This window comes from Phragmites australis, chromosome 21, assembly GCF_958298935.1.
Source record: "Phragmites australis chromosome 21, lpPhrAust1.1, whole genome shotgun sequence".
NCBI lineage: Eukaryota > Viridiplantae > Streptophyta > Magnoliopsida > Poales > Poaceae > Phragmites > Phragmites australis.
The window spans coordinates 3,116,427-3,132,575 of record NC_084941.1 but is presented as its reverse complement, the minus strand read 5'-3'; the positions used below and the strand labels follow the sequence as shown (position 1 = coordinate 3,132,575).

Sequence of the window (16,149 nt, the reverse complement as noted above, 5' to 3'; positions counted from 1 at the left end):
CTTTACTTTTCTGTTTTAGATGTTAGTTTTCTTCTTTTTATTATTTGTAGTTTCGGGATTGCATATCAGGATACTTCTTGGTAGATGTGATCATTTTGATATTGTCTGCTCTTTCATCCACCATGTATGTAGGTTAAGCAAATGATGATACCAGCAAACAAATGAGAAACAGGCTTCTGCAGCTTGTTCTCATGCTGATATATTATGCTTTTGTTGCGACTACTTTTAGCAATCCCGTGGCAACAGCTTTCTTATCTCAGAATTGGAATTAATGATCATGATCTATGAAATTTTCTTTTTATTTATAGTTATATATATATGTACCTATCAATATATCTTATTATAAAGTATTAATAGTCATACCATATTCCTCTTGTCTTATGTTATTTTGGAATCTAAAGTATTTATAGCGGTAATACTATCGTGCGTTATGTTATTTTCAATATGTTTCACCTGGTTAAATATATTATCTCGTGAAAAATTTTAGCGTCCATTGCAACGCATGGGCAGATAGCTAGTCTAGGAAAAAACATATAGCACCCTTTCATTTGATAGTGTGCCTTCGCTTGTCTCCTCAACGAAATTTGTGAGACCTAATTTGACCTTTGCCATTTTAACCTACTGTTTTCAGGGTAAAACAAAATGTTTACAATGTAAAACGAGAGTGGGGTCTGCGTTGCGTGTTTGCAGGTCACAGGTTTTGATATGGACGGTGGGTCTGTCTGTCCTCCGGCGAAAATGGGGCCAAAGAGCAACGCGTACAGAAGGAAAGATACAATTTTTTGGTTCCGACATGTTCTCTCGCAGAGACCGGTAGACGGCACTTGCTACCTGACGAACGCTTGGACCCAAGATCACAAAACAAAAATCTAATGAAGTTCTAAACGCCCTTATTAAACAAGTCATCATCATTGATAGTTCATGGGTAGGCGCTCCATCATGTTTTATTAAGAACTGAGTGACTCCTTTCATCACACTGATCGGTGCGTGCCACTGTTGGCTTGCACCTTTCAAGTGAGCTCAGCGTGTTACCAACTCTTGTGGTTCTTGTGGATGGTTGGAAAGACTAGAACTCAAGCATTTCTTGGACGTAGTGCATCTCCACTAAACACTCAGTATTGCACCCTTTATATGAAAATATAGAGTGCCCTCCGACAAAATTTATCATAAATATCTCTACGCAGCCTAACAAACTATACATATTCCACCCCTTATTATTATTATACAGACATGTCCTCTTTACATGCTGCTGTCTTATCTAACACAGGATAATATCAGCATTAGCACCGTGTCAACATGTCACCAATCCTCTCTTTTTTATATAAAAAAAAATCAACTTGTCACCAACCCACAAATGACATGTTCTTGTGGGGTTCGGTTCAGCCACTCATTGCCTACCATGTCCAGATCGGTGACCGGAAAGTAGATTGGGCAAACAAACATTTTTTTCTTGCATCTCTTGCTCATACGGTCATAACCAAGGCACATGTAAGTAGACAGTAGACTCGGCAGTTGTTTTTTAAACGGATTCCAATTTGTCAATACCAGATCTGGTCACGCTGCCTTGGTGGCAGTAACGCAACTGTCGGCAACTTGCTCAAGTCAAAGGTATCAATCATGAAAGATTCAGAGATCTTCAGAAAATGGAAGCGTCAAATAGGAACCTGGAATCTGGGACACTTGTATGACCGTATCGTCCTACGTGGAACAATCCATTTGTAGTGAGCATAAAAGAGATTGTCCGTTAAAACACGCAAGTCAATAATTGGCAGAATTTGATACTTGTCAGACATCAACGGAGAAAGAGAGACGTGCAATAATCAAAATTGACATATTCTGGGATTTCCAGCTACGAAAGCAAGCAAGCACTCTGAGTTCTCTTATCACTTGTTCAGCATGAACCTGGTAATACAGCAGCCTAGTAGTTGATACACATCTGAGGGCACAAGATAAACATGCGCAAGGTACGGGTCGGCTTCAGAAATTTACCATGGGCAAGAAGCAAACATTAGGTTTGCCTCTACGCTCACTCTTGGTGAAGCGTCAACGAGGAACTTCCAGCCCTCTTTACGTCTAGCAAGGCATTACCTAGCTATAAGTCTACTCCATATCAGTCCATAGCATGCCCTGCACTTCTCAGCCGAACTAACAGAGAAACGGATATTTCCAGCCAGTCCACCTCTTCACTTCCTCATATGTTCAGGAATGATCCGGTGGACGAGCTCAATAGGGAGCCCTTCTAATTCTGCTTCACACAGTTCAAAAGGTAGGGTTAGATAAAAGGGTGCAGTGAAACATCAACAATACTAAGTGCAGTGAAATGTTACCAGCCGCTGTGAAGTTGAACAACGGTGGTAGTGGCCGTCCATTTGGCAAGGAGACCTTAGGGTCCCGGAGCTCGTCGAAAAATGGATGGGCACAAGCATCAACCTAAAAGGATGAATAAATATGTTTAATCAGAAAAGTACTCAAGTTTCAAAGTTTTCTTATTTCCCCCCAAATTAGAAAGGTCACTGACTAATGGTTCTTAATAGTATGAACATGATGGTGCAAACATACTACTGTTTCAGATGACAACTGGCATATAGCAGAAATAATTTGTTTAGCTGAAGGGGAATGTAAAGCTTAGCATCAACAACAATTCATCTATACTATTTTGACTTTACTAATTGGTTCGAACAGTTGAGATCTCGAATCAGTCTTACAGCTGTGCAGCGCAGATTTGGTGAGTACTGAAGTAGCCTTGACACAAGATCAACAGCTTCAGGTGGCATACGCTTACCAAAAAGCTACATGAAAAACAAACTTAGGTGAGCAGGTCAACTGTCTACAGCTGAACTGAAAAGGCATAGAGATTAGAGATCCACTAACCTTGTGCCATGGATGAGCTTTTATCTGAGGGAACTTGAATTCAGAGTAATTTGGGTTCATGCACCTGATTTCTTCTCTTGTTGGCGTACCCAAAATCTTGAATAAGAAAAATAAAACTTCAGTCTACAAAGTTATGTTAATGGATTTTATGACAAAATTTGACAGCGGATACAAACCTTTATTATTTCCACCAGTTGATCAACACCGCTTTCACCAGGAAACAGAGGCTGCAGTTGGGGGATAAAAGAGACGTCAACAAAAATTGTCAGCTGATACAGGAAAGAGTATCTCAATGAACAGTCAGCTGATCAAACCCTAATGTCCACAAAGTCCAAGATTGTATTTTTGTAGTTTAGTACTGTAATTTTCAACAAAAAATTGAGGCCAACAGATTCTACAATGGTAGATCAAAATTATCTCCTCGGAAAGCAAGCGGTATAATTGGCTGGAAGAAAAGTGAACATACAGAATGAGACTATATACCTGACCAATCAGAAGCTCAGCTACTACACAACCAACAGACCAGATATCAATTGCGGTGGTATACTCCGTAGCTCCAAATATTAGTTCAGGAGCCCTATAATACCGCGAGCAAATGTATGATATGTTAGGCTCACCAGGGACCTGAAATGGAGTTCGTACATTGTTAAATGCACAAAGATTCAGCAGGAACAAACCAAAGGAGAGAAGCATACCAATTTCTTAGCGCTCCCAAAATCGCAAATTTTAAGTTGATGTGTATGAGGATTAACCTGAAAGGATAATCAAGTTGCAACAAGAAACATGCTCAGCAGATTGAATAAAACAGAATAGAACTTACACTACACCTTTGTATGACAGGTGCTACAAGCAAGATGATATCCAAATGATAAAAAAAGGGGAAAAAGAATACTTGAAAAAACAACAACCCCCTCAAACTGCCCCAAGAAGAGAGAGAGAGAGAGAGAGTAAGGAAACTTACCAGTAGATTTTGAGGCTTAATATCACGATGACACACGCCAACAACACGATGGATGTATGCAAGCGCACGGCACATCTATGACAAGATGAAACAACAGATCATTCATCAACAATCAACAAATCTAAACTGTTGAAGAATCTGATAGATGAAATGGAACATCTTCACAAACCTGATACGCATACAACTTCACATATATTATGGGTACACGCTGGTTCATCCGATTGTAGTATTTGGCAACACGATAAACTGTCTCGGATACAAATTCAAGTACAAGGTTGAGGTAAACTTCTCCCCTTTGAGTTGTTGAAAAGAAGTGATGCTTTAGCTGAACTACATTTGGATGGTTAAGTAACTGCATTGTTTGGAGCTCTCTGTTCTTGTAACGCTTATCTTGTAGAACCTTCTTAATTGCCACTGTTTCTCCCGTTTCCAAGCATTTTGCCTGTTGTACCAGATGTGTCCAGTGACTTTGGCTTCATCATTGTAAATTTCCATATAAAGAAAGTAAGTGTTAATGAGGCCAAAAGATGCCACATAACATACCTGAAAAACTACACCAAACGAACCAGTACCAACGACTCGTTCAGCCATGTATGAGACCTTCTGTAAGACAATTAGCATCAGCATCAATGATTAAATGTTTGGGTTTGACCATAGGATGTAAAACAAAGAATGTAGTAGGACAATACATTCAGAGGAATTTTTTTCAAAGCAAAAGTTCGCAGCCATCATGAATTAAAAAAAACTACGAACCATATCCACGAAAAACAGCAAAGTGCAATGTCCTCCCTGGAAGAGTTTTGAAATGAACTGGCCCTGTTTACTTAGCGTGCAGGCATTTTTTATGCTAATGCGCTGTAATTGGTATCAATGCTAGAACACATATGAGACAGTAGTGAAGATATAGGTTAATACATCACCTGCTTTGGCTTCCCATTATGACCTCCTATTGTTGTCACAATGATCTGTCCTGTCTCAGTTCCATTTCCATCAAGAGTAACACTTTCACTTTCCTATAGTCAGAGAAGACATAAGTACCAAAAGTAGAAATGGTATGAGCTCAACAATCTATGGGTGAGTGAAATCGAAATAACCTTATCATTATGGCCATCAACTTTATCATCATTAATTGTCATATCATTCATTTCTTTTGGAAGAAGATCTGCCCCTGCTTCTTCAGTTTTAACAGGCTTCATGCTGGTAGAAGTGCTTGCCTCAGCATCTCTGTTGGATGATGACGATGATTCTTGGTCAATCCGCATAGGTTTGTCCTCAGTTAGGTGCGGTTCAATAACAATATCTCCTGCTCCATCCTGATCAAATTTTGGCCTTTTGGAGCCAGAGTCACCACCCTAACAAGAGTAATAAGCAAATTTTCGAAGCAACGTTAGCAAATAGCCAATGAGAAACTGATTGTTTTTTTCGTGATTCTTTACCATTTATAAAAGAAGAATAAAGCAAAAGCTTCTTCAATTTAACAACCACTATTTCCCATTTCCCTGTTTTTTGAACGGCAACCGTTTCATGGTTAACCCGTAGAGTAAACTATTTCCGTGTGAATAATCTTAAGACAACTCTGAAGCTCACATGACACTCTGAAGCTCACATAACTACCGCATTACAGCCAAAACCGCATCTCTTAAACTAGCTGGACAAAATAAATAGTTCGGCAGAAACAAACAAGATGTCGCCTTTAAAGAGCAAGGAGTTCAATCCCAAATCCACTAAAGCAAAACAAAGCACTTGCCACCTGATGCGGCAACAGGCCGTGCAACGCTTTTCTAAGACAAGAGGCGGCCGCGACCAAGCAAAGAAACGGAACGAACCAGGACGCTGCTGCAAGAGACGATCGAACGAATCCCACCGAAACGAACCCGAACCTTAGCACCGCGTCATTAAACACCCAATGCGGGTGCCCGAGCAACCAGCCGCGGGTCGATGGCGCGGAGATCGAGCTCTCACCGGATCGGAGACGGATGAGCGGCCGGAAGCGATGCTCTTGAGCCGCCGCATCATATGCATCCTCCTCCCTCACCAGGCGCCGGCCGCCGCAGTCCGACCCCGACCCCGAACCCTAGCCTCGCCTCGCCTCCGTCGACCCCCGTCGCCCGGCTCCTCCTCCTCCGCCCTCGCGACGCAGCCTCGCGGCTGCCGCAGGCGGCGATCTGGGAGGGAGGCAGCAGGAGAGGACCCTAGAAGCTTCGCGAAGCTTCTTCGGGGATCGTCGTCGCGGGGAGAGGAGAGGCGTGAGGTGAAATTTTTTGGAGGAGTGGGAGACGGCGGAAGGGAAGGGAGGGGGGAGGGTTCGCTCGCTGCACCACAGATTTCTCGGTGCTTTTTTTAGCTGTGTGCCTCGCGCTCTCTCTCCTCCGGTTGTTGCTGATGGTCGCCAAAATGGCAAAGTTGGGATGTCTTTGCATTCAGCACCCTGGATTTTGTGGTATCATCAAATCGGTCTTGCTTTTCAAATGGTTTTGGGTCCATTTGTGTACTAACCACTTTTTCTGTTTCTATTAACCACTTTGTGTGTGTGTGTGTTACCCGATTTTTTGTGTCATGGTCTAACAATATGTTGGTATGCACATACAAAACATGTTAACGAATCAAACAACAGTCAAAGTATGTCCTAAACTAAAGTAAATAAAATTTAGCACATCCATGACAACTTGCACCTCATGAAGAGAGAAAGGGAAGAATTGTTGTACCCAAACTTCCTCTGCAGCTCTGCGACCCCATCTTTTTTTACCAAAGTTTGGCTAGAGCCTTGCCAGATCTCAAGTTTTATCAGACTTTTTGTGTAGGCTTTGTTTGGTAACCAAACAATCCCATTTGATTTGTGTTCAACTAGCTAGGTATGCTTTGTTCAGCTAGCTCGGTATGCTTTTATATAGGCTGAACTAATGGTCTAAAACTAGCATGGCTATTAGAATTCGTGTATACCTTGGATACACTCTAAAGTAACGATTCAATGACATGGTGGTGTGGCATTCATTCTGATAGTAATGGTGAACTTATCTCGCTGCTACTTATCTCACTGCTAAGTGATGGCAAGATGCTATAGTAGTTTGACATTGGTTTTAGTATACATTTATCTCACTACATGGTGACGTTAATATGCTATAGGACGTGCGGCTTATTCTAGTAATATTCACGGTAGACTACTAGACTTAACTCTTCGCAAACTAATGGCGAGATGTTATAGTGATTTCATTCTAGTATTATCAATAGCAGACATAACTCATTGCAACTACAAATTGCTATAGTGATAGGTTGTTCATTTTAGTACTATTGATGATAGGTACAACTCACAACAAAATAACCAGTGAAATGGTATTGTAGTGTACCAAAGTACATTTGATGGTAGAAGTGCATGTCCCACAACAAAAGTAATAGGTGAGATACTATAGCAACATCGTCAACATGCCTTTCTTTTTTATACTAATAGTGGTACGCTTAATTTACCATATAATCACAGTGAGATATTAAGTGGTGCGCCATTCATTCTAGCACTGTTGATTATAGACATGACACCACTTTTGCATGATGTTATATATGATAGGATTATATATATTAATCTACATATTTTAAATGTTATCTTAGAGTACAATGATGATAACAATTGTTTATTAGTAATCTAAGTCTATAGGACCGAAATACTAACTAAATGGTGACACCGCTTCTATGGAGACCGAGGAATGCGATAATGAATGTACCATTGAATCCAAACTATGAATTGTACCCTTTTATTTGTTTTGAGAAATTTGAAATAGGTTGGTCCACCGCTACTGGGAGCGGGAGAAATTTACTTTTGATTGTTTACACTTTGAAGGGAGACAAAGATCCTATTAGGTAATTACACAATCTCCGGGGTCCAAAATACAAAAGAGACCCAACCGAGGGGAGTCACCGGTCAAAGCTCCCCGGGTGCGAGCCCAATCATTGTCACCACCGTTGGGCCCCGCGTGCCGGTCCCCTCTCCTGCCTCAACCGTCCGATCCTCCGGCCCAGCTGATCGGACGTCCAGTAGCGGGGGAGAGCGAGCGCTCGCGAGGCTGCCACCCACGCGGGATGTCCGGGCCGCGGTCTCCCGCCGGTCGCTCGCGATTTGGGCTCGAGACCGGAGCGCGCGTGGCGGTCACTCCGCAAGTCCCGGTCCGCGACCGGCCCAACGAAACCGACCGCTCTTCTGGAGCTGGTGGTTCTCTCATCCGGAGCTGGAACGGAATGCCGTCGGAATTGACGCCAACCTTAGCTGCACCTGTATCAACCATAGGATAGAGTGGTACTATAATAAACACAGACCATGAACCACCGAAATGTTGGTTAGAGCAGTAGCTAGCCTAGTTCTAGCACCTACATCCATGATTATCAATATGGCTGTCCAGCCTTTTTACGTATTAATAATAAGGTTAATCATGTTATTAATTTTTATTAAAAATAGTCTTTTATTAATAATTTTATTTTATTTGGATTCTTTATTTAAATATGTTGCTTTTTAAAACTATCTAAAAATTAAATTGGTATTTTTTATAATTTTTAATTCTGAATTTAACTATTTATTAATCGTATTTGATATGTACTATTGGTTTAATATAGATACTTAGAGGTTCGTAACGATGAAGGGTCTAGATTTTTTTTAATGATTAACGTGGTAATTTTATAATCGTAACAGCGAATATGATGATTCCTTTTAATATTTAAATAATAATATAATAGATAGATGAACCGCTCAAGTTTATCTCAACTTCTTAACTTCCAAGAACCATATTTTCTTCTCTGAATTGTAATCCATGTTTTGCCGGGAAACAAGAGGGCAGGGACCTTCCACGCCGAGCTCAATGCATATCTGCAGTCCTCACAGCAGGAACACTGGAGATGTTTCAAAGCATCGCCATCACAATGCCAGAAGCAAACAACGCATCCGATCAGAAAACGATGGGGCGCGCGAAATGCCCGGCGATAATTCTCTTGGCGGCAGTTGATTGCGACGAGCAGGTCGCGCACTGACATGGCCTCTTTGAATTGTAGGATTTTTATAGGAATTTTGGAGAATTTTAATATTTAGAAATTTTTCCTACGAGGATCGTTTTGAATAAAAGAATAGATCTGTCAAAAATTCCTATGAAGATCCTATAGAATGGTTTCTTTCATCGAAATTTTAGAGGAATGGTAACATGAGATCTGACCTTATAGGAATTACTTTATGTCTATCTCTAATCTGATTCTTGTGTTTTCATGCACTCCATCCAAACGGTCATCCCTATAGTTTTTCTATATTTTTTCGTATAAGATTCAAGGTAAAGGCATTCAAATCATGTATTTTCGCTATTCCAGTGTCTTCAAAATCCTGCATTCAAAGATGCGAAACTTATTCACATCGCGTGAAAAAATTGTGCCGTGCATTGCATCTTCTACACTAATGTCGCTGTTTCTCTGTAAGCCTTCCCCGGTTCTCCCTCCATCGTCCTGCGTCGGGCAGCCGCCGCTGCCACCGCCGCCATCGCCGTCACAAGTCAAGTCGCCGCCACCACCATCGCCGTCACATGTCAAGTCGCCGCCACCATGATAGCTCTGCATTGTGTTCTTGCATCATGCCTGCTTCAGTGCTTCCAGCCTGATGCTTGGGCCACCCACGAAACGAACGGGCCGGAAGAGGCATTCTCCGGGAACCTGTTGTCTCGTGAAGAGCGGCGCAAGCCCACAGGAGGGCCGGCCGTGTTTCTCCCCTGGCCCGGCTAACTCCGCGCCGTCTACCGTGGGCGCGTTGCCGCGTTCCGGTGCCGATCGAACCGCACAGCCGCGTTCCGGCGCCATTTATTTACTCGCGTCGCCTTCCACGGCTCCACCCCTCCACTACCGCCGCCACCTCGTCACAGCCGCCAACGGTTCCATCTCCCCGATCCTGATCCTCATCCGCGTCTTCCATCGTCCGCCTGCACGCATCGTCCTCATGGGTACTCGCAAGTATCGAGCGGCCGCACTCCCCTGGCTTGACCCCAACGCCGTCCCGTCAGGCTCCTCACCTCGCTCATATCCGTGCCGTCGATCTGGGAGGTGAGGCGTCGAGGCACTCAGTTCAGAAGGGAATGGCTTCGATTCGGGCAAGGGGGCTTGATTTCGACGATGAGGAGTTTGATTCGCGCCGCGATGCTTTTGATCCGGGAGAGGATGGTAGCAGTTCGGGTGTGGGGGATCGATTTCGATGACGAAGAGTTTGGTCTGTGACACGAGTTGATCGATCGAATGGGGAGGCATCGATTCGGTGGGGGGATCCATCCGTGCCTGTACCTTGATCCTAGATGCCGCCGGACCCCATCAAGTCGGAAGAGGTGAAAACGGGATCCCCTGTCTCTTAACATTCCTCCAGTAGTTCTCCCTATTGATCGATTTCAGCAAAAGATTGCATTTTTTTCCTTCTTCTTTTCTTGCCGCCACTAGCAAAGCAAATCCGATTTTGTTCTGTTGGTCTGATCTGCACACTAGCCATGGCCGCCCCGCCCTACAAAGCTCCGCTCATCGCCACCAACAACATCCAGGTGCGCTGCACTCTCTCTCTTTTGAAGCCGGCTACTCTCGTGAGGTGTTAAAAAACTGTATAAGACTTCAGTTATCGGGGGGCAAAATACATGCTATTCGTTTTCATCTATGGGTGTACAGGTTGTTGCTAATAAGTTGATTGGATGAAGCCTGCATTTTGTTCCTATTTTGAAATTAACTGATTGATCTATCACTTCTTTTTGTTGTTTGTGGCTAAAGAAAATGCAGGTTGCTGCTCAAAAAGAGGTAGATTGAGGTTGATCATGGAGAGTTTTCAGTGATAAAATGAAAGGTGTGTTCTTCTCTCCGGTTGCATGACTAATATTGTTCTGTTTTTATTAAAATAATTCATGCGTGTTCATATAGAGTTGTAGACTAATTCAAGAAGTGCTACAAGCATGCATCATCAATACATGGTCTTCCAGCGGATGCTCTGAATCATTCTTCTTTTTCTGTTTGCATCTGCTTGTTGTTTGTATTAAAGAAATTAGTATGAAAGAAAAGACGCTAGAACACAAATCAGGTAAAAGAAATTAATATGAAAGATTTGACTATACATGTTGTGTTAGAGCTGCTAGATTGTAACTACTATTCATCAGAGTATATCGGCACGTCAAAAAAAATTGCAATTCTTTCTTTCTTTCGTTTTCCCCCTATGTTTTGGTTGCTAATTACAGCGATTGGATACTGTTGGCCAACACTGCACTCCTGACCGTTCTTTATTGTTTTTGTGATGTTCTTTTGTATGTATAAAAAAATGCAGTTCTTTTTTTCTTTCGTTTTTTCTTGGTTTTAGTTGCTGATTACAGCAATTGGATACAATTGGCCAGCACCTGCACTACGGCCCGTTCTTTACTGTTTTCGTGATATTCTTTTGTATGTATGAAATTATGGTTGAGTTGCAATTTGTATTTTCGTTGTAACGCACGGTACTCACCTAGTAGTTTCAAATAAGAGTAAATTTTATAAAACTACAATTATTTTCATGTAACAATCATAAAACTACAACTTCTGATATAAGTTTCACAAAGTTACAAGTACATGTGCCTCTAGTAACATAAAACTATATTTTTTTGCACAAAACTACTTTTTTATTTTATAAAACTACAACTATTTTGCGTAAAATAGTTGTACTTTTGTGAAAAAATATAGTTTTGTGTTACTAGTGACATAACATAAGTACATATAGTTTTGTAAAACTTATTTCATAAATTATAATTTTGTGATATTTAGATATAAATAGTTGTAGTTTTATGAAATTTACTTTTCAAATAAGTATGTTATGCCTACCTGATTGATCGATAATTCATTCTGTTAATTTCAGTTATATTTGAAACGCGAGTGCCTTGAATCTTCCGCCTTCGCACGATTGCTTTGATATTTGCATTCTCAGTCGTGTTCTCTATCCGCAACCAGAACCGATTTTCCCAATCATCACCATGGTTTAGTACTTGTGCGAGATTCTATTAGGTCCAGAAATAATTTTGGTGTTGTTTTCCGACATGAGGAAACTCCATTTCCATTACAGGATAACGGAAAAGCAGGCTGTGTACAAAGATTAACAGACTAGAATGAACCGCGCCGCCGAAGTTGAAGCTCAACGCTGCTCCAGTAAAATGCGTTTTTCTGGACAAAACCTGGAACACGGCCACCATTCCCTCCAAAACATCCGACTCCAGATCGAGCACGAAAGCCCAACTTCGGTTCCTTCTGCAAGCCCAAATTTCGTTTCTTCTGAGAATGGGCTTTCCAGGACAAAACCAGGAAGCCGGCCACCATTCTTTTGCAGGGTTCTCCATGTGCTCCGGAGGAAACGGGAATTCCTCTAAAATACAGGAACTTTTTATCATTAACCTTTGGAACCTTTGAAACCTATTTGACTAATTACAGGAACTTTTTCAGGGTTCTAACAAATCAAAACCTATTTGACTAATTATAGGAACTTCTATCAATTTACCTTTGGAACTTTTTTGAGTAACCTTTGGAACTTGTTCAACTAATCTGGGAACTTTTTGTCACTAACCCGTGGAACTTAAATAACAGGAACTTGTATCACTAACCTTTAGAACTTATCTAAATATGTGATTAACCTTTGGAACTTGTTCAACTAATTAGGAAACTTTTTCGTGGAACTTATTCGAATTGTTGTGATCGTGGGAATTGGAATCACACCACAGTAAAATGAGTACATGGTGTAACTGAATTTTCTCTTAACATTACACAAAAGGTGCTTGGTGTTTATAGCCATACCTCAACCACCCAGATCTACATTACATGGGTACGCATATTCTCGGAATATCCTTAAGGTGTTACAATCATTGTACCAACACAGTAATGCTAGCACATTTGAATTTTGCATCAGCTGAACCTTTGGGTCTTGTTGGCTCCTTCAACGGTCTTCGACTTCCTGAAGGTCTAGCCTTCGGGGTCCACTCGTTGGTCGCCCTTCAAATCCATACCTGCAACAAAAGTAGCCTAACAAAAGTGCTAGCATTATTTTCCTATCTTCAGGGTTGCCTGAGGCCAGCCGAAGCCAAGGAGGTCAATGTGGTACCATCCCCAGACACAAATAATCATGGGAAGTTTTTTCAGTACTATTAGAACTTATTTAATCGATTACATGAACTTTTGATAACCTTTGGAACTTATTCAACTAACTACAGAAAGTCTTTGGCAATATCCATATAACTTATCAGATTCCTTTTTTCCTTTACTTGAAAACACCATGATATTTTCATGGAAAATCAAAATATACTATAATTAAAATGAATGGATTTATTTTGTTTGTTTTACCATCCCATAAAACAACAAAAATAGAAACATAACACAGACAGTAATTAGCCCAGTCATAACAGCAAGGCCCAAATGAAACAGTAAGCCCATCGACCTCACGTGGGCTCGCCCGTTTCCGCAGTGCACTTCAAACGCAGGCCTTTTTGTCCGGACGGCCCGCGTCCGGTGGCGGTGCATGCCGCGTGGCAGCCGCCGCGGTGCGCCATGTCTAATGCGCGCGCCGAAGTGCGGGAGCCGGCAGCCGGCCGCGCCGCGGCAAGCGTGGCCGGGACCCGTTGCTCCAAGGCGAGAGTTCGAGGAGCGCGTCCCCCGGTCGACAGCTTACCGAGGAGGCGAGGACGCCACGTCGCCACGGGAGGGAAGCTCCGCGCGCCCAGCTGCCTGCGTGCTGTTGTCCCGCCATCGGAACAAGTAGGCAGCGACCGTGTCAGATTGAAGTCGCCGTCGGGAAGAAAACAGTCGCTGTTCTTCAGACACCGAGGCTGAACGATTCAAAGTCTTGCGATCAACAACTGGAAACCTCATCGATTCACTGCACACCGCTGTATCACTATATGCAGATAGGATCACGTCTCCAAATACTGGAAATTTTCGCAAAAACAGAGGGAGCAGCATATGCTTTCGTCTAGCTCTGAACTCTGAACAAGATAGCACGATACAGTAACCACCGCAACTCGCTAGAAAATGACATGCTACTATACAAGCCACTGATAATTGTGGTGGTTTCGTACGCGGATGTGTTCCTCTGTGTGTCTGAATGAAAATGTCAACTCGGCTTTGGTTGACGAGGTCACCGGTTGTCCTCGCCGGTGGTCCTTTCTTGATTTGGTCGCCCACTAAAGTGGAGAGCTGCCGTCCGAGCATGCGCACCACACTAAAAGAAAAGAAAAAAAAATCCGAAACCCTCCTCGGTTGGATCAACTAAACACCAAAAAGTCCGTGTCTCTGCGAAGACATTTTTCACATAAGTCCTCTTAATTTTGCACCCGAAACAGAGCAGACGACCATGCGTTGGCTCCGACGTCCAGAGCGGCGCGCGCGGAGGCCGGGACGACCCGGAACACGGCGTCGACCTACGCGCGGACGGCGCCCGCGTCCGTGAACCGGAGCTTGTCTCCGCCGGCGGCCTCCGCGGCCCCACGGGCCTCGTTCCCAGCCCACGCCACGCCGCGCAATGCCCGCCTGCTCGTAGTCGTCGTCGCCGCCGCCGCCGCCGAGACGGAGAGCCCGGCCGCCTCGGCGGTGTGGTGCGCCACGAAGTCGAGCGGCTCGTCGGCGCGGGCGTCGCCCCCGCAGGACTTGGCGCCGGGTACGACTGCGCTCAGCCCGAGGACGCGGCTGTCCGCGGCGCCGCGGCTGTTGTGCCATATCGCCAGGCAGTAGGACGCGGAGCAGAGCGTCGCGGCGAGGAGGAAGGTCAGGAGGTCGACGTGCGTGAGGGTGCCGCACCTCCTGCCGGCGCCGGCGCGTCCGCTTGGCGAGCCGGTGTTCACCATGGCCGGCGAGGGGAGGAGGACGACGACGGCACGAGGCAGAGGAAATGGGAGAGAACTGGCTCGGGCCTCGGGGATACGTGCGTGCAGGTCGCGGGAGGGTGGTGCAATAAATAGAGAACCGAAGGTTTTACATGGTGCAGGCTCCAATTAAGAGGGGAGTTTATTTGTTTTAGCTGGAGATAGTGAAAAGCAGTTTATAGATTATAGATTGTAAGAAGCTGAATTGTAAAATTTGGATTGTAAAAGTTGTATTGTAGATTGTTACAATCTGGTGGAAGGTGAATTATTTTTATAACCAGTTGTTTGTTTTGGCTTTTAGATTGCGATCATAATTCAACTTTTACGATCTAGCTATTTATTTTAGCTTTTGGATTATAATCACAATCCAGCTTTTACAATCCGAAACAAACAAGTTCTTAATCCATAGTTAACATCAGCACTTCTATGAATCCGAGACGAATCTAGACCCTCTGATCTAGATCGAAAGGTCTAAAATCCGATAGATTTAGAGTGACATGTACACATATCCCTAATATCTATTTATTAGGTATTTTCATATTAATCACAAGTATTTTTAGTACCAATATGGATTTCTTAATGGAAACATACTTATATCTAATGTTAACATATTTAGCAACAATTTTATCATAATAATAAACTGGTTGATACCCGCATAATTATTGTTTTCGCGAGGCATAGAAAAAACTATTTTTCCAAAAAACTATTTTTTATCTCAAAATTGACTCGAAAGATTCTGAAATAATTCTCGATGTGACTTTTCTCCAATCGAGGGCCGCAAATGCTCTTCTGTACAAGGATATTTTTGCTGATCTTTATAGCATATTGAAGAAAAATATATGTTTTACAGGATATTCAGTAGCATACTAGGTAACAACATTCAGTAGTATTCAGTGATGCTATTCAGGATCTTGCAGGTTGGCGAAACCAACAATTCAACCGGTTGCACAATAGTCGTAAAAATCCTACTCGACACTTACAATTCTTATTGCTAGCTTATTTCAGAAGTAGCAAAGTTTTCCCTGGATATCCCTAATCATTAACATATGTGATAAATTTTATCATCACCCCACGCAGTTCCACCTAAAGGGAACACTTCTCTACAGATATAGAGTTCTTCTTACCCTATTATGGCTATGCCAAATACAAGAATTACCTGAGAACTATCGAAGATGTTTCTCCTATAGGATACATGGTATAAAACTCATCTTATATAGACAAACTAGAAGACCAAAGAATTTTTAAAGACAACACTACTTCATTTATACAAGCATAGCTTACAAATGATTTTCCCTTTCGGGAACCATAAATACTCACACATACGGAGGATTACCATATAGCGGTAGTAGCACAAATCCTTCCTTCAATATAACTATTTTACGAGGTGGATTTAATACTAGAAGTGTGTGAGAGAGAGTCCTAAGGACGCTCTCGCTCTTCTCTGGATGTCGCTCGATGGCTAGTGGCCGGTGG

At 42.9% G+C, this 16,149-nt stretch overlaps 2 protein-coding genes and 1 long non-coding RNA gene across 5 annotated transcripts; 1 reads left to right on the top strand and 2 right to left on the bottom strand.

The window, feature by feature from the left end:
• Positions 1-1,812: 1,812 nt before the first annotated feature.
• LOC133903322 (shaggy-related protein kinase alpha-like) lies at positions 1,813-6,195 on the bottom strand. Of its 3 annotated transcripts, none has more exons than XM_062344635.1 (13): positions 5,795-6,195; positions 4,927-5,184; positions 4,753-4,845; positions 4,376-4,432; positions 4,002-4,274; positions 3,833-3,907; positions 3,567-3,623; positions 3,355-3,495; positions 3,048-3,098; positions 2,872-2,967; positions 2,706-2,789; positions 2,328-2,430; positions 1,813-2,245 (listed from the first exon to the last, which is right to left on the bottom strand). In XM_062344635.1, the coding sequence occupies exons 1-13, from the start codon at positions 5,852-5,854 to the stop codon at positions 2,184-2,186; spliced, it is 1,410 nt and encodes a 469-aa protein (XP_062200619.1). In that variant the 5' UTR covers positions 5,855-6,195; the 3' UTR covers positions 1,813-2,183. The 3 variants fall into 3 exon arrangements, with proteins under 3 accessions (XP_062200619.1, XP_062200618.1, XP_062200620.1); XM_062344634.1 differs by having other exon boundaries at positions 4,376-4,435; positions 5,795-6,194; XM_062344636.1 differs by having other exon boundaries at positions 4,376-4,435; positions 5,659-5,797.
• A 3,274-nt stretch (positions 6,196-9,469) lies between these two features.
• LOC133903695 (uncharacterized) lies at positions 9,470-12,939 on the top strand. The gene is made up of 3 exons (XR_009907328.1): positions 9,470-10,368; positions 10,589-10,661; positions 11,898-12,939. It is a non-coding gene; the product is annotated as an uncharacterized LOC133903695 (long non-coding RNA).
• Positions 12,940-13,768: 829 nt separating this feature from the next.
• On the bottom strand, positions 13,769-14,794 carry LOC133903694 (uncharacterized). Its single transcript, XM_062345135.1, has one exon. The coding sequence runs from the start codon at positions 14,656-14,658 to the stop codon at positions 14,236-14,238; it is 423 nt and encodes a 140-aa protein (XP_062201119.1). The 5' UTR covers positions 14,659-14,794; the 3' UTR covers positions 13,769-14,235.
• Between the last annotated feature and the right edge of the window lie 1,355 nt (positions 14,795-16,149).

What these genes read in the sequence shown, in the direction of transcription:
- LOC133903322 (XM_062344634.1), bottom strand. Translation starts at nt 5,854, where the DNA reads ATGCATATGATGCGGCGGCTCAAGAGCATCGCTTCCGGCCGCTCATCC. An exon ending in AACTGGTGGAAATAATAAAG is followed by an intron (nt 2,968 to 3,047) that starts GTTTGTATCCGC and finishes TTCTTATTCAAG; the next exon opens with ATTTTGGGTACGCCAACAAG. An exon ending in CAAATCTGCGCTGCACAGCT is followed by an intron (nt 2,431 to 2,705) that starts GTAAGACTGATT and finishes TCATCCTTTTAG; the next exon opens with GTTGATGCTTGTGCCCATCC.
- LOC133903694 (XM_062345135.1), bottom strand. Translation starts at nt 14,658, where the DNA reads ATGGTGAACACCGGCTCGCCAAGCGGACGCGCCGGCGCCGGCAGGAGG.